Source organism: Astatotilapia calliptera, chromosome 16, assembly GCF_964374335.1.
Source record: "Astatotilapia calliptera chromosome 16, fAstCal68.1, whole genome shotgun sequence".
Taxonomy (NCBI): Eukaryota; Metazoa; Chordata; class Actinopteri; order Cichliformes; family Cichlidae; genus Astatotilapia; species Astatotilapia calliptera.
In genome coordinates this window covers 11,357,887-11,382,203 of record NC_137437.1, presented here as the reverse complement: position 1 = coordinate 11,382,203, position 24,317 = coordinate 11,357,887, and the positions used below count along the sequence as shown (strand labels likewise).

General features: G+C 41.5%; 1 protein-coding gene across 2 annotated transcripts in view; it reads right to left on the bottom strand.

Annotated features, from left to right (window-relative positions):
- The window catches only part of plcl1 (phospholipase C like 1), a 143,076-nt gene extending 121,416 nt beyond the window's left edge, over window positions 1–21,660 (bottom strand). For both annotated transcript variants that reach the window (XM_080291197.1, XM_026146001.2), the window contains exon 1: window positions 20,279–21,660. In XM_080291197.1, coding sequence (XP_080147323.1) covers window positions 20,279–20,467 — 189 coding nt within the window. In that variant the 5' untranslated portion in view covers window positions 20,468–21,660. The remainder of the gene's footprint in view (window positions 1–20,278) is intronic.
- Between the last annotated feature and the right edge of the window lie 2,657 nt (window positions 21,661–24,317).

Genomic DNA, 24,317 nt, shown 5'->3' with positions numbered 1-24,317 from the left:
TTTGAAGATATGTTTTTATAAATCAATCCTGATAGATCTTAAAAATCTGATTCAGTTGTGATTTTGAACCTGAAAAGGGACACATGAACTAATAGATGTAGGTTTTGTGTCAGGAAAATGTCTGGTGGCTGATGTCTCACTACTGTCTCACCAGTTTATTGAGTATTTATTATTGGGGTGCTGACTTTTCTACGTTGACTAATCATGAGATTAGTGAAAGATGGTTAATCACCACAGAATCCATTGTACATGCTTTTACAGCTTACTGAGCTCCATTAGTGTGGTACGCAGCGTGAGCAAGGTCATGAGCTTGACCCTCATACAGGGCATTTGTTTTGTTAATAAACCTGTTAAGGAGAACTGCTACAGAAACAAAGGAGTTACAAAAGGCCAGGCCACAAAGGGATAGTGGTGCAATAGATAACACATCCAACTATGGATGAGAAGATTCAAGGTTTGCCTCCCGAGTAGCTCAAGGAGACTTGACCTTTACCTGCTACATGCATCGCTTCTTCACTTTCTTTGGCATTAAAAATGAAACGTTACTGTCCTTTCAGCATGCTCGGTGCACCTGTCAACTTATGTCTGTCCCAGTCCTGTGAATGCAATGTGTCAGGAATGCTTTAAAATGCCCATTCGAGGGCAGTACAATGGAACTGGAATTTTAACTTATGTATACCAAGCATAAAACTTAGTCTGTAAAAAGAAACAGCCACCCAGCTGCTAAAGTTTTCTAAGTCAAGTAAAAACCCAATTCTGAAAAAGCTGAGACTTTAATATTTACTATAAATATTTCAAATAATTCATCCATCCATTTGCTTATCCTTTTCAGGGTCGCAGGAGCCTATCCCAGCTGTCATAGGACAAGAGGCGGGGTACACCCTGGACAGGTCGCCGGTCTGTCGCAGGGCTAACACACATAGAGACAGACAACCATTCGTGCTCACATTCACACCTATGGGATTAATCAATTAAAGTCTAAAGACTGTAATTGGGAGGAAGCCGGAGTACACCGAGGGAACCCACGCAAAGACAGGGAGAACATGCGAACTCCACACCTGGCCTGATGGTGGAATTGAACTCAAGACCTTCTTGCTGTGCGGCAACAGTGCTAACCACCGTGCCACCGTGCTGCCCTTAAATAAATCAATTCAATAAATAATAAATAAACACTTATAAATGAAGGCAGAATTCAACGATTTCCAAATCTCATGCACCCATATTTTATTTATAATAGAACATAAAAACTAAGGAACTGTACCATTTTTTTTTAAAATTATTGGCTCATTTTTCATTTCGTTAGAGTAACACATGTCAAAAACGTTGGGATGGGGCCCTCTTCTTCCCCTCTTCTTTTGCAAACATCTGGGAACTGAACTGAGACCAGTTGTTGGGCAATTGGGAGAAGAATGTTATCTGGTTCTTGTCTGATAGAGGTCGGGCATCTTCTCTGGTGTATTTTTTTGACTGATGATGTGTCAAATCAGAGGTCTGGAGCACAGACAGGACAGTTCAGACTCTTCTACTACAACGCCATGCTTTTCTAAAAGGCAACGTATGTAGTTTAACATTATCTTGTTGAAATGTGCATGGGTGTCCCTGAAAAAGACAGAACCTGGATGACAGCATATGTTGCTGCAGGCCTCAGAACTGAGTGCTGATAACAAGCTGGATGGTGCCTCCCTTATTTACTCTGGAGGACATGGTGTCCAGGTTTTTCAAAAAGAATTTGAATTTTGATTGAATCTGAATGACAGAATTATGCCCATTTTTAATGTAGTGATGCCTGGAGACCAGAAGCTCACGCAAATCCAATATTCATTTTGGCTTTGTACAATGGGCACTGACATTTTTCCAGATTCCCAGAATATTTTAATGATATTTTGAGGAGCATTATTTTAAACCAGTTCCACAATTTGTTTGTTTTTTGCAGACTGGAACCTCTGCCCATCTTTACTTCTGACAAACTCTGCGTCTCTAAGATGCTCCTTTTAAACCCAGGTATGTTACTGATTTTTGACCCACTTTGTTGCTCCAGCTGTTTTGTACCATTTGCTTTTCCAGCCTTTTGTTATCCTGTCCCAACTTTCTCGAGAGGTGTTGATGCCATCAAATTAAAAATGATCTTTCTTTTCTTAAAACTGTTAATTTTCCTGGTCCAAAACTTTTATATATTTTGTCTTCTTTTGTTAGTAAAATTTGGGTTTATGGATATTTATTTTTGTATTTGGGTGTGTAGAACAGACGAGAACCCAAAAGCAGACTCTCAGACAGATGGGATGAAACATAAACGTGCCGTCTACTGAGGTGGCTGTCCAGAGTACAAAAACACAAAGAACCAAAACGTAAAAGGAAGACAGAAACTTACTGAACCTAAAGTAGAAATAAATGAGGACTGGGACACACAGCACTGTGAGCAGACATTCTCTCCAAGGGACAAAGGGAGTCTGAGACAAGATATACACAGGAGGGTGATTAACGGTGTGCAGACAGCTGGGGAACACAGCAGGAACAAATTAGACATAACAGGACAGGGGAAGGAAAAGTCAACATAATGCAAAAGAGATGAGAGACTATCAAAATAAAACAGGAAGCAGCTTATACAACACAGACTAAAAGGTAAACAATAATGGAGACATGACTCACTAGCACAGGAGATGCTGATGACAAGACACAAAAGCAAGACTAGGAACACTGGACATAAAAGGGTACTAACACAATCCAACAGAACCAAGAGCTAGAAATATACATAACGAAACTCACAGGACTGAACAGCAATATTTCTTAAATCTAAAAGAACGAATCATTAGTCCACAGCAGAGATGTCCATTAAAGACTCAGGACCATGTCATTGGGTTTGTAGTTGTTTAAGAAAATATTTAACATTAAACAGTTTTTAACTGGCTCTCAAGAGTTCAAGGAAACATTTAGCCACATGGGTACTATAAAGTCACATGACACACTGAGCTAAAATCTTCATCATTATTTATGAAGGGACAAAATGCTCCTCTAGGATCTTTAAGGACTGTTAGGTAATGTGATGGATGATAGTGATGGAAAAGCAGCCAACTAGTATATCAACTCCAAATCACTTGTTGTTATTTCAGAAAACGCTTCAGGTGGAGATCAATCCTGGAATGATGAGGTGTGTCCAACCTTTCGGGTGGTACTGCATCACCCGGCTTTTACTAAATTCTTACATCATTGCTTTTGAATTAAAGGTGAGCCAACTGTCATCAGTAATGGCAATCGTGCTTTCTTATATAGTTGCAAAATTAGCTTTGCTGTTTCACGGTCTCATGCTAGCTGTCATGTGCTGCACTATCATTCAAACGGATCAATTTCCAAAAGGTCACAAGACAAAGGCCCAAGTGGGAGAGAATCCAAGCTGATCATAACGACTGGAGCCACAATAGGTTTCAGGCTGAAATCCAGCAGAATTCTCCTGGTGTACAATACGGTCACATTTTCATGAACATCTTGGTTATTGCTAAGCTAAGCCATGGAAATGTTTTGTGGTATTTCTCTTTTTCTCTCCACACTGACTTAAAGCTCCACTGAAAACAAGAGCCTGATCCACCCTACAGTTTCATCTCAGAGGATTGTATTCACAGCTGAGACCCTCCAAAAATCTGTTGGCATAAAGAAATGGGTGTGTGCATTAGAAAAGAGCCAAAGAGTCCAGGAAGTCAGTGTTTTTATTCTCCTTTTGGTAGCCAAGGAAACAAACCAAAGATGACCTCATTCAAGGTTACAAGTCATGGATGGCGTCTATGAAACAGAGAGATCTGACTTACATTTAAACTCAGGTTAGTGTGCCAGAGACAAAGAGGAGTGCCTGGTTTTTCCACGTATGTGAGATTGTCCACCAGCCAGCACACAGAGCAGTCACCTCAGCAGCTAAGTCACTGTACATGTATGTGTGAGTGTGAAATGAGGAAGCCTTAGTCTTCAGATGTCTTTACGTCTTTTATTATATAGTTTCCACTTAAACCTTGTATAAACCTGCAACAAATGTTACAGCTTTGTAGACATTTTATTTGCAGCTATCACAATAAAACTTGTTTTTCGGTGAGAATTGCCTAATTTTCAAATATGTGTTAGATTTATCAAGCTATTTCCTATTTGCCAACATTTTCAGAGATGTCCATTCCCTCTAGTATGACAGCCAGTATCCCTCGCCAGCCATCCGCTAACTGGGCAGTCAGGATTTGTGATACCCGCTTAGAACAGCCTGCTCCCAGCACACTGCCTTCAAAACCCTCGGTGGCATTTGCCTGTCAGTGGAGCGATAACTCACTTAGGTTATATCTGTTTCATGTTCTGGAGCAAATCCATCATGCTGAAATTAAAGTTAAACCTCCATAACTGGATCCTTTTATTCAACTTTATCTATTTTGAACTGAATCTTTCACTCATCTTTGATTTAACATCTTATTTTGAATTAAAACCTGTTTTGATTTAATCCAGAAAGGAAGGCAAGAGCATTTTCAGAAGAAGAAGACTGATGTGAAGTCAGTTCCAGAAATCATCAAATTATGTGTTTTGAACTCGATTCTGAACACCATCTGGCTGTTGTTAGTTGTGAGAGAGACTAGAATAAAATAAAATAATTGTAACGTCTGACCTTTGTTATTTGTTCAATAAGCAATGTGAGTTCTGTTTATATGTCAAATGTTGAAAAGAGATAAAGTGTGTGCTTCAGTCATTGCTTGTTGAGTTCTGTATGAGGCTGAACTGTCGTAATGTAACATTACAATAATGGTCATGAATAAGATTAAGGACTATACATAAGATTAATATAATACTGGTTGTTACCTGTAGGTTTATATATTCTAGTCTATTCAGTATGTTATTGAAATGTTACAAATCTGTCAGTTATTCAGTATTTACTTCAGTATAATGGTACACTCTTCTTTCCAACATTCAAAGATCATTCCAGTATGCAAATAATGAACAAATCAATCCAGCGTCTTCCACAATTTTTCCAAATTGTTTCACATTGATATAGCCGACCTGAGCTGTGATGTCAGGTCAGCCTGACATCACAGCCTGACATTGGTAGCCGTTTGCATACTACGCATACTCTCTCTCTCTTCATATGTGTGTGTGTACAACAGCTTTATGTTAATGTACAATCCTTAATATGTTTTGTTTGTGTGTGTGTGTGTGGGGGGCGGGGGGGGGGGGGGGGGGGGTTTACAGAGGGAGTGTTCGCCCAGGGCGCCAAACAAGCTAGGACCACCACTGCTCGGAAGTCTGGACTCCCGAGTGAACCAGCCTACGAGCTTCTACTAGCTAATGCAAAAACTAACAATATCTATTTTTGGCTAATTTAGTAGCAAACGTTAATGCTAACCTACAAAGTAAAAATAAAAACTACTTAAATACACATTATTCAACCTTATCTATGAAATTGTGCTGATTCCTGGGTTTTTGGGGGTTTTTTGTTTGGGGGGGGTTTGGACAGGGACGGGGGGGGGGGGGGGGGGGTGTTGGTTTTTTTAAACAGCCCTTCGTAGTCCTACCATTCAATCAGTACATTCTTCCCCTCATCAACCAGGAAGTGGATCACTAGGAACATCCAGTAAATTTCACCAATGTAATTATAATTTACACAGCAGCAAAAACATAATAGTATAAAACCCACTGAAACGTGAGGAGAGTACTTGAGAGTGCAAAATTTGTATAACTGCACACAGAACAACAAGACAATCAACCTTAGGCAATATCAACACCTGGAGAAAAAGAGAAGAGATGAAATGTTACCGTCTGGGGCAAAAACAACCTAACAGAGGCAGCAGAATGTTATTTTGTGAGGGACAGAAGCAATATTGTGACAATATATTGCTGCGGGCTGACAAACACCTGCACTGTTTGCTTGTTTGTTTGTTTGCACATTTCTGCACGTTCCACCCTTGGATCTATTTCTTCTGCTCTAGCCTTTTCTGCTTAATAACTCCATATGACGTGTCCCAACAAATTGTGCCTTCAAAACACCTGACTGTCCTTCTGTACCTGTGCCTGGCTCACTGTGAAGCTGCCACCCTTTGTGTCGTTTACCATTTTTCCTCTGTTGCTATCCAAGGCTGAATAAAGCTGATACAGGAGAGAGTGCACCAGTGTAACAACAGAATCATCTGAAGGAAGGAAACCTTGACAAATGTGAGAATTTGAAGGCAAAATCAAAAATAGTACAAATTCTAATATCAGTAAAGGTTGAAAAACACTAGAACAGCTTTGTCATGATCCTGGGTCTTTTGACCCAGCGTTTTGTGTTTTCTATTATTGTGATGTATTTTGGTTCTGTTTTTCTATTTCTTTGGGTTTTAGTTCTGTTCTTCCGCAGTTCAGTGTTTAGTCTTTTCTGCCTGTGTATTCCTGTGTCAAGTCTGCATTTCTTAGTCTGTGTCTTTGCATGTGTGAGTTCCTGTTTTATTTTGTAGGTCCGTGTCTCTCGTCAGTGTTTCTAGTTTCTCTCCCCTTGTCTCGTTATGTCCAATTATTCCCAGCCGTGCCTCCCTCCTGTTTCCCATTCCCTGATTACTCCCCTGTGTATATAAGCCCTGTGTTTGCCCTTGCTCTCTGTTGTGTTGTACTGTCATGCTGTGCGGATTGCCCTGTGGTTTCCCTGTGAGTTTCAGTTGTTTCCAGTTTAGTTTGCTTTGTATGTTCATTTTTCCCATGCCAGCAAACAAAGCTGTGGTTTTGAGTTCATCCCTCGTGTCTAAGGGCCTGCATTTTGGGTCCAATTCCTGCCTGCCACACAGCGATTCATGACAAGCTTTAAAATTGGAATTTCACATGAGAGTAGAAAATTTTAAAAGTTACATTGAAACTAAGCACACCATTGATTTTCTTGTGACATTATCTATAAGTTTGTGTCACATGGCCCTCTTCCTATTGAAAAAACAAAAGTTGTATCCAAGATGACCGACTTCTAAATGGTCACCACCCATCTTGAGCAGTTTGCCCCCTCACATATACTAATGTGCCACAAACAGGACTTTATCACCAACCATTCCCATTTTATTACGGTGTATCCATATAAATGGCCCACCCTGTATATGAGTGCTTGTGTATAAATACACAAGCACTCATATATGCTTTCAGTCGTGTAATTTAAGTGATCTAGGCAGCTCTGTTTTGGAAGTTCAGTTAACGCTAGAGATGTGTTTTGGAGTTTGTACATGCTTTGTCTCTAGGGGCCACTGCATATATTTCTGTATAAACATATATAAATAAAACCACTTTTTTTTTACATTAGTAATTCCTTTTGTACATAATTTTATATTGTTGTTAATAATAAATTAATTAAAGCAACAAAACAACCTAAAGAGCCGGTTTGGAGCCGAAAGAGCCAGAAATCCCATCACTAATAGACATCTTAATCTTTGAATTCAGGTGTTTTCAATCCAATCTTAACAACATACACATACATCAAAAAAAAAATAAAAAAATTATATATAGATATATATATATATATATATATATATATATATATATATATATATATATATATATATATATATATAAACAAAGCACCTAGCCATCAAGCCTGCCTTGACAAACATTTCTGAAAGAATGGTTTGTTCTAAAGAGCTTACTGAATTTCATATTTTAACAGAATGGCGCTGTTACAACAAGCAAATTTGTGTATTTTCTTCCCTCTTGAATATCCTACAGCCAACTGCAAGTAACTGAGCCACAAAGTGGCAGAATGCATAAAGTTACAGAGTGTACAGAGTGAGGTTGCCAAGTGCTGAGGCACATAGTGAACAAAAGTTGCCAAAGCTCTTCTGATTCAATCACTCAGACTTCAAAACCTCTTTTGGGATTAACATCAGCACCAACACTGTGCACCGGGAGATTTACGGCATGGCCCAGCTGCTCCTGTAGGTGGCCCAGTACTTTGTCCATATATTGTATGTTTCCCACTATCAAAATGCTACCAGTGCTCTGTTATTGAGAAATTATGGTTCAGTGGTGGTGGCACATTGGCAGACCAGTCTGTGGGTCTGTGTCAGATGGGTACAGTATCAATAATATGTGGTTCAACTAGTCTGCAGGTAAACTCTGCTGTAGCTTCCTTCCCTTTTCAAGTTCACTTATCAACCAGTAAGCATTTGACCATCATCCACATCAAGCAGCATGCCATTCGGACTCCACAGGAGCAATGTTTGAAAACCCATCTTAGTACACTCGCAGTACACTCTTCAAATGGACATAACCATGGTACCATAAGATTCAGAAACTTGAGGTTGACACAGGAGAATAATAGCTGCCACTTGACAGTTTAAATACAAAATAGTTAAAACAGTCGATGACATTAACCTGCCTCAGTTTGATTGCTGACTTCTGCCTTGATTATACTCTGGTCCTGACATGGACATGGACAGCTGGGGACACCATGGCCGAGTACTCATTGGTATTATATCACTACTGCCGGAGGTGCATGTGTAGTTAGTGTGTTGTAATGTAAATTTCCACAGATGCACAGGCGCAGGCACATAGATGTTTGTTGCATGACAAAATGTATGTGATTCTGGCAGCAAAAGTCAAATCAAGGCACTAAAATATTTTACATGAAAGAATTTCTTGTTCATAAACATTTGTAGGTACTTAAAATGTAATATTTTTAGCTTTACGGGAAAGCTTTACATGGGCGCCTCCTAGGTGAGATGTTCCAGGCATATATTCTAGAGCAGCGGTCCCCAACCCCCGGGCCTCGGACTGGTACCGGTCCGTGAGTCGTTTGGTACCGGGCCGCGAGAGTTGAGGCTCAGGTGTGAAATGTATGGTTTTCAGGGTTTTTATCGGTTTTCAGCGTTATTTTGTTGTTGTTTTTATCGTTAACTCGGTTTTCCCGGGTCTTTTCACGTGTGTTATGAATAAATCTTCTGTTTTTTCGGTACCGGTACTAGTTTTATTTTGTTGTATTTATCCGCGACACCTTAAAGGCCGGTCCGTGAAAATATTGTCGGGCATAAACCGGTCCGTGGCGCAAAAAAGGTTGGAGACCGCTCTTCTAGAGCAGACCCAGGACACGCTGGAGAGATTATATCTGTCAGCTGGCAGGAAGCACATCAGTATTCCCCCAAATGAGCTGGAGGAATTGGCCACCGAGAGGGAGGTCTGCTTAGATTGCTGCCCCTGTGACCTGGACCCAGATAAGCAGCAGAGAATATGACACATTTTCAGGGCTAACAGACTAGCATGTACATGACGTTACAGGCAGTAGCAGATCAGCTTGTCATATAGCAGCAATGGTAGCTGTTTATTCGGGATTCTTTTGTCATGCTAAGCTAATCTACAGCCAACCACAGAGCTTATCGCAAAACAGCAAAGTTAGCTGTCTGATTACTGTCGTAATGCCAAGCTAATCTACAAGCATCAGCAAAAAAGCACCAAATATGTTTTTGTTAGCTTAACATAAAGACTGGAAATGGGAAAGGATCTATCTAACATCTACAAATGGACCCACCACAGCACTGGGCATGGGTAGACTTATCAAGAACATTCCTAGACTGTTTGACTTGATGTGCTGCAGTGACAAAGAAACGTGTTCATTCTAAGACCTGCTTGGTCTCGATGAGCAACACAGGACTGCCAACACATTTCTTCAGCACAGTTGTGTTTCCATCCTTTAAAAGGACTCTAGTGAGAACAGTAACCCAAACACTTCAACCAGATCTTCACTTTAAAATCAATTATTTAGCTTATGGGGATTTGCCTTGTGTCAGAAAAACTAATTGATAACCCACAATGAACCTGTGTAAACAGAAACCACAAACTGAGTACTACAGGTCAACACCACAGAGAGCGGAAGGGGTAGGTTAGAATGTGGAGGGAGTTTGTCATATGTGGTTACCATGGCAGCAGGTGTATGTGCTGCCAGGGATCTGTGCTAGTCCAAGTGAAGTCACAGAGGCCAACCCTGGCAGCCGTGCACATTCCTCCTCTCTGAAAAAAATGAAACATGTCCTGCAAACACAAACTCACTGACAGACACTCACTCATACATGCTTACAGAGAAAAGCTCACAATCACGTGACAGCTGTTTATTCTTCAGACAGCAACAAACATTTGTAAATGACACACACACACGACCAGATACAAGTTTCTGGTAAGTCAGGACACACCCACTGTCTTTGTCAAGCAACATGTCAGCTGGACCGAACACACTGTAATGATGCAGCACTGCTGCAGAAAACATGCTACAGAGCTACAGGCCAGACAAAAGACCAGAGCTACAATCCAGAGACAGTTACACTGAAATGTGCACATTTTCACCCCCAAACCAAGTCCATGACGATTAGCTGGTCTAGGTCAGTGGAATCACAGTTCATACAAATAAAGTTCATGACTGCATCACGATAACATCACAAACGACATTCCTGCACTGCCAGCAAAAAGAAAACAACAGACAAAAATGTTTTACGTTGTCTTGTTCTGACATTATTAAAGAAACATTCGTCGTCGTTCTCAGTCTACTGTGATTGGGTTGTGATTCATAGACAGTACCTGGTGTCACTACAAAGATGATAAATATTTTCTTATACAACTTTGATGTTTGTGCAACTCAATTAAGATAAGCTTAACTTAGCATAATGACAGGAAACTGAAATCAACAGCTACATTTGCTGTCTTTATGTTTGGTAATCGGCTGTACATTGGCTTAATTTCAGAGCATTGGTCAGACAAAACTTGAAATTTATAAAAGTATTTTTGAGGTTTTGGAAAGTTTTAATTTTTACAACATAAAAAGAGGAATTTGTGTTTGTGGGCCTTAAGCAAATCTTTTGTGCATCTTGTTAAGGTCTTATATAAAAAGGGAACATTGATAGGCTGATAAATGCAGCCAGTACCGATAGATCAGCAAATAGCTAATAACCGGTCATTAATATTGGCTCGCTGATAAATTGTTTAGGCTCTAATGGATATAGCCATCATAACATCACATTCACCTGGAACCTACACCTGTCTCTTACATACACTTTATGCTTTGGATTAATTTAGTATGTTATCTCCCAATGCTAACAGCAGCAGCTCGAAATATAAATAGAGTCATACCATGTGCATATGCTTTAGTGCAGTATGTTTGTAGTGCATTATTAATGTGGTGGAAATTCAGTGGTATTGGGATCAAATTCCATGTCATCCCAAAGAAGCAGTGTTTTTGAGCAAGGGATTCAAACTAGCAAGCACAGTGAGAAAATGGCCTTTGTTGTAACATTTAGGATCTGAATGTCTGTTGGTGTGTCTGTGCACTGCTCTCCAGGCTGAAGCCCAACACAGCAAAACAAGCTGACATGCAGTCTCTAGAGTTTTCAGATACATCCACCCTGAGGTTAACGCCACACACTACTGCGCTGACACTCAGACAAACACACACACACTGCAAACTACATCTGCCTGGATGACACAAATTTTCCTTCGCTCCTTTTTCAGTACCCTCCCTCACATTTATTTCTTGGCGCTTCGCTTTCTACAACGCGTCAAAACACACTGAGCAGTTTTCCGTGTGTGTATCTCAACATCCCTCTGCTCTCTTTGCTTCCTGACATTTCTTTTTCCTCTTTGTCCCTCTCTTTTTCACAGGGAAAAACCCAAAGACTGACAGTGACAGAAAGACAGCTGTGCATGTGTTTATGCGGATGGATGCATCAGAGAGCTTTAAACAGGAAGTGATTTGTAGATATAAACAACTCTCCTCTATCCTTGCCCACAGTCACCCTGCATGGCACCCACTCAACTTTAAACTACTCTGTGTTTTCACTTATTCAAATCCAAAATCCTCTCCACGCTCTAGCGTCTGCAGTTCCAGCACCAAAGACCTTGTCGACTTTGCAGTGAAGTTCACCGTTAAAATCCCATATTGGTCGCATTAACTCTGACAACAAATACGAGCACACTCTCACGTGCTTTAAGCAAATGCGTCTTTTTTCCAAGGTCATCATTTACTACCTTTAACTGATACAGACCCTTTATTCAGCTGCTCACTTCTACGCCTCTTTCTCTGATGTTTTAGCTCCTGTCTCTTTAAGACCTTTTGTAAAATTCTACTTTCCTCAGATTGGCCTGGAAGCCTTCTGATGTGCATCATGTGCACATCAGTGATGTGCACTCCTCGCTTGTGAGCTGTATTTCCCGTACTTACAACAAACTTGATTATAGCTCCTTATAAAATACATCCTCAAGTATCAGTCAAGTGATTGCTTCCTTTAAAAAGTTAAACTTCTGATTATAGTCAGATTATTCAAGTTAAACACGATCCATTAAATGTACATACGCTAACCTACAAAGCCATGTGACCTTAATACTTTACCGTGACACACGTGGGACCTTTACTTTGTATAACCTTGTGAAATACAAAGAGAACTACACACCACATTGTTACAAGCAGCGTCGCAATAGCATAGCCAAAAATACCTTTTTTCCTTTCTTGTACAAAAAGCTCATTCTGATGCATGTTTGCAATTGACAGAAATCAATGTAGGCGCTCCATTTAATAATAAAAAATCCTTGTGCTGCTCAATGCCTACTAGCCTAGTTTAGCAAAATAGCTAAATGCATTCTCTATTACCTGTGACACTAGTAACATTTTATTTGATTGAGATGCCTTTAGATTATATATGTAAACTAACAGTTGTCAAAAGCTTCTTGCATCCACATTACCAACAATTATTCAACCAAAGAACTTCTATATAAAGAAAAGAAAAGCATGTCTTTTCCCCGGTTCAGGGGTTTTTGCACACTGCTCCTTGCCACAGCCTTCTGATCACATACTCTGACATGGCTAATGCAGACTGTCAATTAGTCTTTTTCCGCCTTGATTATTTTGCTGGAATGCTTTGGGCCATTTTCTTGATGAATGACCCATTTTCAGTCAGGCTTCAAACCCATATCCAACAACATGACATTCTACTGAAGAATGTCTCGATAAGCCTGATTCGTTGGTTCCTTTCATTATGCAAAGTCCTCAATGTTCTAATAGTTAATATCGGTCAATAATGTTAGTGTTAGAAAAAAGTTTCTTTTAGTTGGATGCAGTGTTGCCTTTTCACCAAATATGGTTATTTTAGTGGTAACAAAACAGCTCCACTGTTGGCTCATCTGTTTGGAGAATAGATTTCCAGAACGCTGAAACTGTCCAGAGGTAAAGTTGACACAGTAAGTGGACATTCCCAATAATGTTAACTCTATTAAATTTGCCTTTCATGTGTGAAGTATCCACGTGTATCAGATCAGGAAGGCAGATGAGCAGATGTTGTGATGTTATGGTACCTAGCTTTTACCTGATCTATTTGTTTCACTGTGTTCAAAAGATACTCTATTTCTTGCCTCATAGTAGATAGATGGGCTTTCAGATAGATTTCAGAGATTGCTTTATAGCTTTCTCCAATAATGTGCTGAGACCAAAGTGCTCTCACTTTCCTTTTCCCGACACTCTCTGAGATCCCGTTCCCTCTTATATGGTTCATTTTTATAGGTACACCTTCATAAGACTAAATTAGCCTTCTTCTTCTGGCTATTGCAGGTGGCTCCCGAGCTCTTTTCTAACTGTTTTTGCATCAAGTGAAACCCCAGCTGTGTTGAGCAGGTAGCCATATAAGGCTAATGCAGGCTTTGGACCCTTGAATGTCTTCCCCTTGCTCGTTCTCCCATCTCTTCTTTACCATTTTAATTTTCGTTTATTGGTAAATGGACTAGTTCCTTAATAGTACTTCTCTTCTCTACTTGAGCACTCAATGTGTGTTATAGAACTTGCCTAATTCAACCATTTATACAAGCACATACAAGCTTTCTTTCACATGCATTCATACCCTGATCAACATATTGGAGAGCAACTTGGGCTTTAGTATCTTGTCTGGAAACTGGAGCAGCCAAAGACTGAACCATTAACCTTTTGATGAGTGGATGACCTCCTCTGCCTCCTGAGCTACAGCCACCACTATTGATCATTCAAATACCAATATATCGGCAAATGTATAGTATTGGCCTACTGATCAATCAGTCAGGCTCTAACAGTTACTTTTTGTACCTATGCTAATTCTCTTTGCATTCAGCTTTTTACTACTTCCTACAATTACATGGATCAGATTTTTTTAAATATTATAGAAATGGATCTGTTATTTTCACACAACACTACGCTGTAAAGGCAGGCACCATAATACATTCTTCCTGTATTAGCTGTTTTTTTATTACTACAAAATTTCACGTTATACTCTGAGGTGAAGAGACATAACTTTTGCCGTCTCTCTATTTTTGAACCCTCCAAGGCCAAAAGACGCACAAGTGTGGAGAAATGATAACAATAACAAGTGTGTGTACAGAGCCACATGTGCTTTGTCTCTTTCGCTCTCACTCACACAAACTCCTGACCAGCAGCTGTGATGAGGTCTGTACTCGGAGAGATGTGGCACCAGTGGCTGAATGATACTGGAAGACAGAGGGCCCTTAGTGGTTAGCAACTGATCACACACAAAATCCACATAACCACAAGGGATGCTTTGTTATTACTCTTGACGGGTTTCCAGGAGTACAGTGCAAGCAAATCATTGTTCACATCTCGGCACAGCAGGGGGTGGCCGAAAATTAGAGTGAAGTCAGAACAATGATGCCTTGGAAAACAACAAAAATCAAAGTGGTGGCAAATGGAAGAAAGTTGCCGGGACTGGCAAGGTTAAGATGCAGAACAAGGAGAGCGGATTGCAGGAGGGCAAGAGGCAGACTGGGATAATGGATGAGAGCCACATTCCTGTGCACTTCTAAACCTTTATGTTTTCACCTCATTATGATTTTAAAAGGCTTTTAAAAGGAGACCTATTATTATTTCCAGCTCTATGTTTTTATTATGATACTCCAGCTACTCAAGTAGCTTTGCATAATTCAGCTTAAAAGAATCCTACTGACGCTTTATACAGTCCCTCGTTTTAACCTGACACAAGCCATTTTAGGCTCGTTTCACTGCTAATCATTTAGCATCAGACCTTTCCAGACAGCTATTATGTAGCAATTGTTGTTGTATATGGTTCAACTAATATCCCGGGTGTTCTCTTATCCAAGTTTGGGCCAGATAGAAACGTTAGTTTTCCTCTCTGCAGGACTGTCTAATCCCTGCAATGCTGGCCAGTAACAACGTTGGCTACTTCACATCTCAGTCAATTCACCATGGCTGAACTCAGGCCATCCACAGGACAGCACACTCACTGGGGATGTTACATTTCATGATGTTCCCCAAATATTTGTCACAAAGTATAAAGTATTACTTACACGGTCGGAATCTATGATAAACACTTCTTGATGAATATCTTCAGATGTAGAAAATCAGAAAGCCAGCCAAAGGGTCTTTACAAACATTGACATAACTGGGTGTCATTACTGTCGACGTGAATTATAATTTTACTGAATGTACGTTTACCCTTAGCCAGCAGTTTTAAATTTCCCTCAGTGTCGCCTGCTCTGGCCCCTGGAAGACAATTGACTATGGTTGCTGGAGTCTCCAGCTTCGCATGTCTCAGAACAGAATCGCCAATTACCAGAGTTTGATTCCCGACGGGTGTGTCGCAGAGTGGGGAAAAGCGGTTAGACACATGAACAGGTTGGGGGTGTACCTGGGGCTTCTGTTTAAGACTATGCTTCCTCCTCACCATCACCCAGCCATCCTGTTTCCCCGGCTGCTCAGGGTCCTTCCGGAGCCTACGCTACCTTTGGATGCACCGGCTACAGAGGCCTGGGTAGCTACAGGTTCTTCAAGGGTACGAAGCCGAGTCTCCAATGCAGTAATCCTGGCCTCCAGAGCTCGAATAGCATAGTGGTTACATTATTTGTTTCAGACAGAGCCAGATGAATATATCTCCATCAAGTTGCTTGTGAAAAAGAATTAGATAATGCATTAATTCCTGTCTCACTTCTTAAACATCTGTGATGTTTAGGAAACTCGATGGCTCCTGGAAACGCTGCTGCAATTTTAATTTTAGTCAACTTGTGAGGCATCAAGGCTCTACGCTCAAAACACTACAGCAACAGAGATGGAGAGAGATGGTGTCCTTCAGCACTCCAGCAGTGAGCAGTCAGCCAACACGCAGGCCTGTCAGGGAGACATCCAACCAAGCCTTCCCCTGAGCTCGATCCTGAAAACCTGTGTGTCTGCGTGTGTTTGTTTTCATTCACTGCTAATCCTACACCCCACTCCCCAGCCTGACTGGCATGTCTACCACAGAGTGCATGTTTTGCCTTCTGGTCTGTTACACAGTAATGTCGTAAGCTAATTTCTGATGGTTTGCTAGGGAAAATTGATATTACAGCCTGAGCCTAATGTGTTTAACTTGATTGAGATTAACGTCCCCTTTGCTCACTCTTTATACGTGATGAAGCAGCGTCTGGCAGCTGCCTCAGCAACTACAACCTGAATTATAACTCATGAATGAGCCTGAATGATGAGGTGGGAACAGTTTAAGACTTTCAAGTTTTGCTGTGTATTCAGGCGTCTTTCTGCTGATTCTTTTTTGAAAGATACTCTGGTCTTCAACCAATTTTGTTACTTAATTTGTATTAGCGAGAAAAAAATTAAAGCGAATGAACTAACAAGCAAGTTTGTGCATTTTAAACCAGCTCACATTGCTCTTACTACACTCTTCTCTGTGCCCCTCCACCCTTAAAAAGCAACAGAGGGCTTTTCTCTGAGGCCCTACACATACAATTATTTGCTTATTAAACTGGAAAAGGAGGACAAGCTATTTCTGGCAACAGGGGTCAAGAGGTGACTGGCTGCTGGAAGGTTTTCAGGGTTTGGATGGGCGTGAAACTCTCCCAGATAGATTGTGAGGGGAAAAGATGAACAACAGCGGTTCAGAGGTAACAGACATACACTTGTGTAATCCTGTCAGCCATGACTCCAAAACATTTGATCACCAGAGATCCCAACACTTGTTGTAGTTGCTTAATAAAAATGTTGTTGCAAATGTGCATGAGTTCTCGAGGTCTGCTAATAAGGTTGCTGTTCTTTGAGAACAGGTTCAGTACTGACAGATTACCAGGAACTGCGACACAGACTAGAACAACACGATTTTTTTGACTGGATAAAAATTGGACCAAAAAACTCAAGAATACCCAGGTCCAAAACAAACATTTATCCAGTGACTTGTTTTGCAGGTCATACCTGTCACCATCTCCCCTCACTCCCTGTCTGTACTCAGTGTTCTCACACATATCTAGAGTGACGCCACAAACTCCTCCTGTGCAGCCGAATATTGTTTGGAACCCATGGGCATTACTTTATATTCTAGTGGACACAGCAAATTTTTCAAACATATTAAATATGTAAGGTACGGAGAAAGGTGACAGATTTAATGAAAGTGTTACGATACTAATGTTTCCGTGTACATATATACATATAATTTCATATAAGAGCCATTTGATGAATTCAACGCCCTTTAAAGCTTCTTAGAGGAGAACAAACTGATATAATGATCTCTGCTGTTAGCTACATTTAAGGTCCTGAGCTAAAAGCTAAAAGGTGCAACTGCTGCATCAGTGCAAAAGTTTGGACAAGGAGTGACTTAGGTGTGTGTGTGTGTGTGTGTGTGTGTGTGTGTGTGTGTGTGTGTGTGTGTGTGTGTGTGTGTGTGTGTGTGTGTTTTGATGTGGTGTTCTGCAATAACAGGGGTGTGTGTACCCACAGACATGTAACTTGTGTGGGTGTTGCAGGCACGTGAGCATTTGTTGTCATAGTAATGTGAGATGTGAAGGAAGCAGCCGCGTCCTTTCACTTCACTTTCACTGAAGGTAAAGGGTAACATATTTCAAGTAAAAAGCTCTGTTGGTTTCATCTCAAGAGATCCCAGTTTGTGTGTGTAGACGGAGGAAAAATGTGTGACTCCTTCACTTTGAACACTATGTCACTCCTGCTTTGTATTTATAAATTAAAAGTGCAATCCTACTAGAAAATGATGCATAAATCAGACTTTATCAGTTTTTACATCTCTTTGTATGTTTGAGTCTCTCTGTGGTGGTTTTGAGCTTTGAGGTCAGCTTTAGTGTCTCTGTGGTTGTTTTGTTCATCTTCTTTTAAACTTTGACGAACTTGTAACTTAAAAAACATCAGAGCAGTCATTTCAAATTTCTTAAGACGCTTTAGTTCTTAATGAATCTGGTTGCTGGTGGGGATGATTTCCTAAGAAGTAACACAACAACCCCCACATTCAATTAATTCACAATAACTGTCATTGTCCATATAGTTATAGCCACATATTTCTATATGGTTTCACTACACCAAAAGGTAAGACTATAGCTTTGATATTAACAAACTTTCTTATTATCAGAGGATGTGAAAGGTCTTTTCCTCCTAAACACAGGTCAACAATGAGCAGTGCATCACAGTCACTTTATGAATCAGGGAAAGTTGGGGTTTTCGGTGGATCATAATCCAATTTGTTTTTGATTGTTAGCAGTAATTGACATCCTGACACATTTCCATTAATTACAGTGGCTGTCACCGACATCACGCTTCTCATCCGTCCATCTTTTTATCTACTTCCTCTGCCGGCAGCTGTCAAAGGACTCTGTGTTCAGCTGGGTCACCCAGATGGGGCTGACTCTCTCTGCCTGTGTACACCCCTGATGAGGGCCAGAAACGTCACCATCCCATGTGACTTGACTGCTGACATGAAATATGGGAATGACCTGATAGCATCAGATGGGAAGCGGACTCAGAAGGTCATAAACCTCAGTGTTTGCCTCTAATGTGAAGGAAGGACTACAGCACAAACATCACAATATAGAAACTGGGAGCAAAATTTTGTCTTCACAAACTGAAAGCACTCACAGTTACAGAAAAAACTAATAATAACTAATATATTACACTGTCTGAGACGCGCATAAAGATGTTGATTTAGGGGCGTCGATGTAATGTGCATATATATCTCCACATTTAGTCCACAGTTAGAGAAGCCCTAGCACTGAAAAAGGGTAACTGACCTGCTGCAAGCACATGCTGCAAGAAACAGTGAAATTATAGGATTTATTTTGGGGGGGGGCTTTCTTGAGACACAACACTGGAGAGTAAGACAGGAACAGACAGAGGTAAATGACCCCAAGGCAGATTTGAACCCAGACCTCACAACAGCAACAGCCTAAAAGTATATGAGTCACCTGCCCACCCAGGTGGGCTACACCAGTGATACACAAACTACGAAATTTTAGTGACGTTTGATCTCATTTATTCATTTCTTGCATTGTGAATTTTTCATACAGGCAGGAGAAGAAGCTTAAACTTTGTAATGTCCTCCTGATTGCCACACTCCTTTTGTCCTCTGGGGTAAAAAATGACCCCAGGACAACAGGAGGGTTAAAATTGTACTTAAGTAGCTCGGTACCTGGAGTTTTATTAACATACACTGCTGCTACAAGTCAAGTGACATGTGAGCCGAGGTGGAGAGGATCCTGCTGAGCAGATATGTTAGACATCCCTCAAACACGATCCTCCTCACTCAGCTCCTTGTGAAAGTTTAGTGACCTGCAACCCGAGCACAGGTGAGGCTGGAGCAGCATGTCAGAGGTCAGGGGGCCAGCAGGTGAGGGGTCGTTCCAGCGTAAGCCGAGGTGAGTTTGAGTTTAGAGACGAGGGTGAACCAGGTAACATTTATTTACAGTGTGAGCCAGGATGGAAGTACACATAGTGCAGGGAAGCACAGTGAAGAAGATCTTATCAGAGCATTTCATCCATAAACAACTCGCATTCTTTCACCCTTGCTGTGCACGATCCTCTCCCTGCAGCTGGCTCAGAACTGTGCACATTTTGCTCAGCTCATTTGTTTGTTCAAATGATAAAGACACAAACTGTGGACTTATCTTTTAGGTACATGTTACCTAAAAGATAAAATACACTACAGGCATTATAAGCTGGAAGTGTGCTATGACATGCGTGGGTGCTGGCATGCATCCGCGCCATGAAAATTCTTGGATGGCACTGGGAAGGTGCAGTGGTCCGTGAACCCTGGCGTCACAGGGACTGGAAAGTCAAAACATTTAAAAGCAAGCTGTGACATTTTATTCCCAAAATTTTCGTCCCTGCAGCTTCACTGGCTTCCTCCTGAGGAGGCGTGTCACTTGTTGAGCCATTTCCCAACCGTGAATGAATCAAAGTGGATCCAACGGATCCAGTGTTTGGCGTTCGGGCTCATGTTCTCATGACTTAACGGGAAAACTGAGCCAGAACAACAAGTAATAAATGAATAAATAAACAGTGTGGCAAGCTGGGTTGGCGTTACACTACCTTAATGATGCTGCTCCGGCGAGGTGCCGCCTTCACCGACTCCAGCAGGATGGTATCAGTGTCCTGGCCGCCGCCGCCGCCGCCGGGGAGGATGACACCGCTGCGCCGACCGCGGGGCGCTCTCTGTGGAATATAGTCGGGCGCTTCGTCGCTGCACAGCCCATCTCCACATCCATCACGCTCAGACATGTCGACGAGGATACGGAGGAGTTGGTTTAAAAGTAATTTGAGAGGGAAAATTAATCAACTCGTCGGATCTGACCCGAATAAAGTTTGCCTCTGCTGTGCCTGGATGCCATTTAAAGATGAAACGAGTCCTGTCTTCAGCACCGACAGCAGCAGCAGCTCTGTCCGCCTGGAGGAAACTAAGCACCCCGGTTTCCTTGATTGTGAGCAGACTCTCTCAGTCGCTGAGCACAAATCCGCGCTGACTTCAGGCTGTTAGTCGGAGCTGATCTCCACAGTCCATGTCCGCTCCAATCAGAGCATCACATGCGCGCGCAGACACACTTGGATGAAAGCTGAACTGATGCGTCCCCCGGAGACGCGCAACAAGTCCTCTCCGTCTCCCGTCCGCCTCCTCTGCTGCTCGAACAGCGGGACTACATGGGAGCGCGCGTAAAGCTTCGGGGAGCGCCTTTTCTTTCTTCCTTTCTTTTTTTTCTGCTGCTGAAGAGAAAATGTTGGAGGACACTTCAGAGTAGAGCCTGCGTGGCTGCGCAGCTCCCCTGCCTTCTTCCCACAGCGCGAGGACGTCAAAGTGCGGAGAGGAGCAAACCTAAGCCTCCTGGCAGCGCGTCGCTCTCACTGAAACAGCCGCTCCGGCTGTGCTGGCTGCACTCAGACCAACAAGAGCCCACTTTTGACGAGGACGCGGAACACAACTGACAGTCGCGCCGCCTCTCGCCCGCGAACCCCTCCCTTCACCGCTTCCACCCAGCTCCTCCCACACGCCGGCCAAAAAGCACGAATGACGCGCGGAGCAGCCAGTGCGCGCGGCGGCTGGGGAGATCCGAGCCACTCAGAGCCTCCGATAGGTGGACGACCGAGTTCACGGGACCGAGAGAGACTCCTAACACTTCGTGGGGAGGAGCTGACAGGATATTATGTGGGCTAATGTATTGGTTGTATTTCCCAGCTGAGCCTAAATTTAAACCATTTTATCCGCACAGAGTTAGCAAATCATGTCCGATGTGCTGAAATGGATCATATATTTGATTCTAATTAAGCTCAGCTCCTGGATTAGAGGAGGAACAGATTTTACGCATTCAGTTTAGGCAGGTTTTCAGTGTAAATGAATGCTTTTATCAAAATGTTGTTTCTGGTGTTTTTCTTCGCTTACCTCAAAACTAGATGCAAGCAGAGCAAAAGAAAAGTGATGTGTTGACTCTGACTATAGTCTGATGTTTTATTGGCAAAGAATTCATAAATAAACTGGCCAAACAATAACAATGAATAATAAAAGTAACATTTAGGTTCAGGTCTGATATGACGGGAAAAAAAGCCTTTATACCTAATGCTGTTAGACATCCCAGGTTACACATATAAGTCCCAAATATTGTAGAACATAGCCTGAAAACCAGATAATGAAACTAAAAAAAATCCACTGAGCCTCTCACATCGAATCTGAACTTCTTTTTTTAGTGTAAAACATATTTTTGACCCACTGAGAGGAATGCGGGGAAATGGGAATTTCCCATCAAAACAAGCCATTTCATCAAACTACCCAGGAGGACCAACCCGTCTTCTGGGTTTCATGGTCAGGCAACTGAGAACTGAGACAGATGTGCTTCAAGCCTGACCTATGACCTCTGACCTTTTCAGTGGATGCTGATTTAGAGTGACAGGCAACCAGTAATGACTAGTGCAGAGGTGCAATAAAAGTGTGTTACATTATTCATTCATTACAGCAGCAGCCTCTTCCAGGGAGGTCAGAGATCAGGGTCAAGAGGCAGCAACAGGGATTTACTGCTCTCGCAGTGACGTATAAACAGGGTGAACTGATGCAGACAGATGCCACAAAGTATTGGGAAAGACGGATGCAAAACACCCATCCATTTATTGTCTCGGGCGAGGTAAACCCCGGACAGCTGACAGCCTAACACACACGTCCTTGGACTGTGGAAGGAAGCCGGAACCCCAGCCAACCACATTATTCAAAGCAGGTGACAGGTGCTGACCATCTGATTTAGATACTACAGACAGAAATCATCAAGTTGGAAGCTTAAAGAAAGGGTAGAATTTATCTGGGAGAAAAATTAACAAGTCTTCATTTCATTAAAAACAAAAGGTATGATCAGTGTCTACATAATTCATCCTCTGGGGAACAAGAATATCTGAGACATCTCAGGGCTCTCACTGCCTCGACATTTTATTAATAACCTAACATAAACCACCATGAGGTGCTGAAGAAAAGTCAGGAGATCCTCATAATCCATAGGATTCATCCTCTGGGGAACGTGGCTATCATGTCATTAAAAGCAGCACTGCTAAGCAAAGGGATTATCATCATACATCGAAAGTGTTTGCTCGTCGTTTCCTTTTTTACCTACCACGTGGAAAATCCCTGGTTCAATCCTGGTAGGAGACACAAATCTCTCTGGAGTTGTGGCAGGAAGGCTATCTGGTGTAAAAAAAAAAAAAAAAAAAAAAAGAAAGAAAGAAAATCTGTTGGTTCAAACATGTGAAGCTACCTGCTGTGAGTAAGGGAGCAGCTGAAAGTCACTTTATCGGATTCATCCTCTGGGAGTCATGAATATATGTGTTAAGTGTCATGGCAGTCAACTCCAAATACTTTCAAAAATTATTTTTAATTCGAACTCATCATGAAATCCAAACAGTCTTATTCGAGGAGCCTAAAAATCCCAGTTTAAATAATAAATAATGTGAAATTTGACTGCGTTTAAACAGGTGTGACTGTGAGCCTCTGCCATTATATATCAACAATATTCCTGTTTAAGCAGATCCTGCAGAGAGAGTATACTTACAATGCTCATGTGAAATAATATACCTTTATGCCACAAAGCCAACATGAAAGAGTCCTAAATCCCAGCTGAACTTCAGCACCTTTCTCATGTAGTGGAAACACTTTGAAGCTGGTCGAGATTTGGCTTAAACTCACTGAATCCCCTGAATTATTATTTGAAGGTGTTCCCAACTGAGTAGATATGAATGTGTGTGTGTGTGTATGGCTGGACCTTTAGCCACACAGCTGTGGAATTTGGTCAGTGGGTGAGGCCTATTAGTGCATAAAGCTGGCCAGTGGCACCTCGCTGCTAGTAAGTATGCAAGCTGGTTTGTTCGGAGAAAGAAGGAATTCATTTGTTTATATTTTCCCATAAAAGGAGAGGAGGCACAGATTGTTGCCTTGTAGTTTCCAGGTTTCATGAAAACTAAGCCCATCCCAAGGAAGCTGATGACTTTTAAAGAAAACATTATTATATATCAACAAATTTTATTTGTTATATACTCAAATGCCACATAAAACTGCCACTTTGTATTCATTTTCATCATGAACAGCAACGTAAAGGTATATCACATGAAAAGAGTACAACCAGACATTTACCACACCTCCATCCATCCATTTGCTTCCGCTTATCCTTTTTTCAGGGTCGCGGGGGGCGCTGAAGCTTATCCCAGCTGTCATAGGGCGAGAGGCGGGGTACACCCTGGACAGGTGTCCAGTCTGTCGCAGGGCTAACACACAGAGAATAGAATAGAATAGAATAGAATAGAATAGAATAGAATAGAATAGAATTCAACTTTATTGTCATTGCACATGCACAGGTACAGGGCAACGAAATGCAGTTTGCATCCATCCAGAAGTGCTTTAGTGATATAGATATATTACAATATATATTAGCAATAATATAGATATGTGAGTATATTACAGAAATGGGTCTATTATGGTATGTTATAATGTACACGGTATGAAGTATGTTGTGAATATTCTATAACTATAAGTATGTACAGGCTGTAGTGAGTACAAGCTATGTACAGGATATGAATATAAATATGAAAAACTATACAGAATATGAAA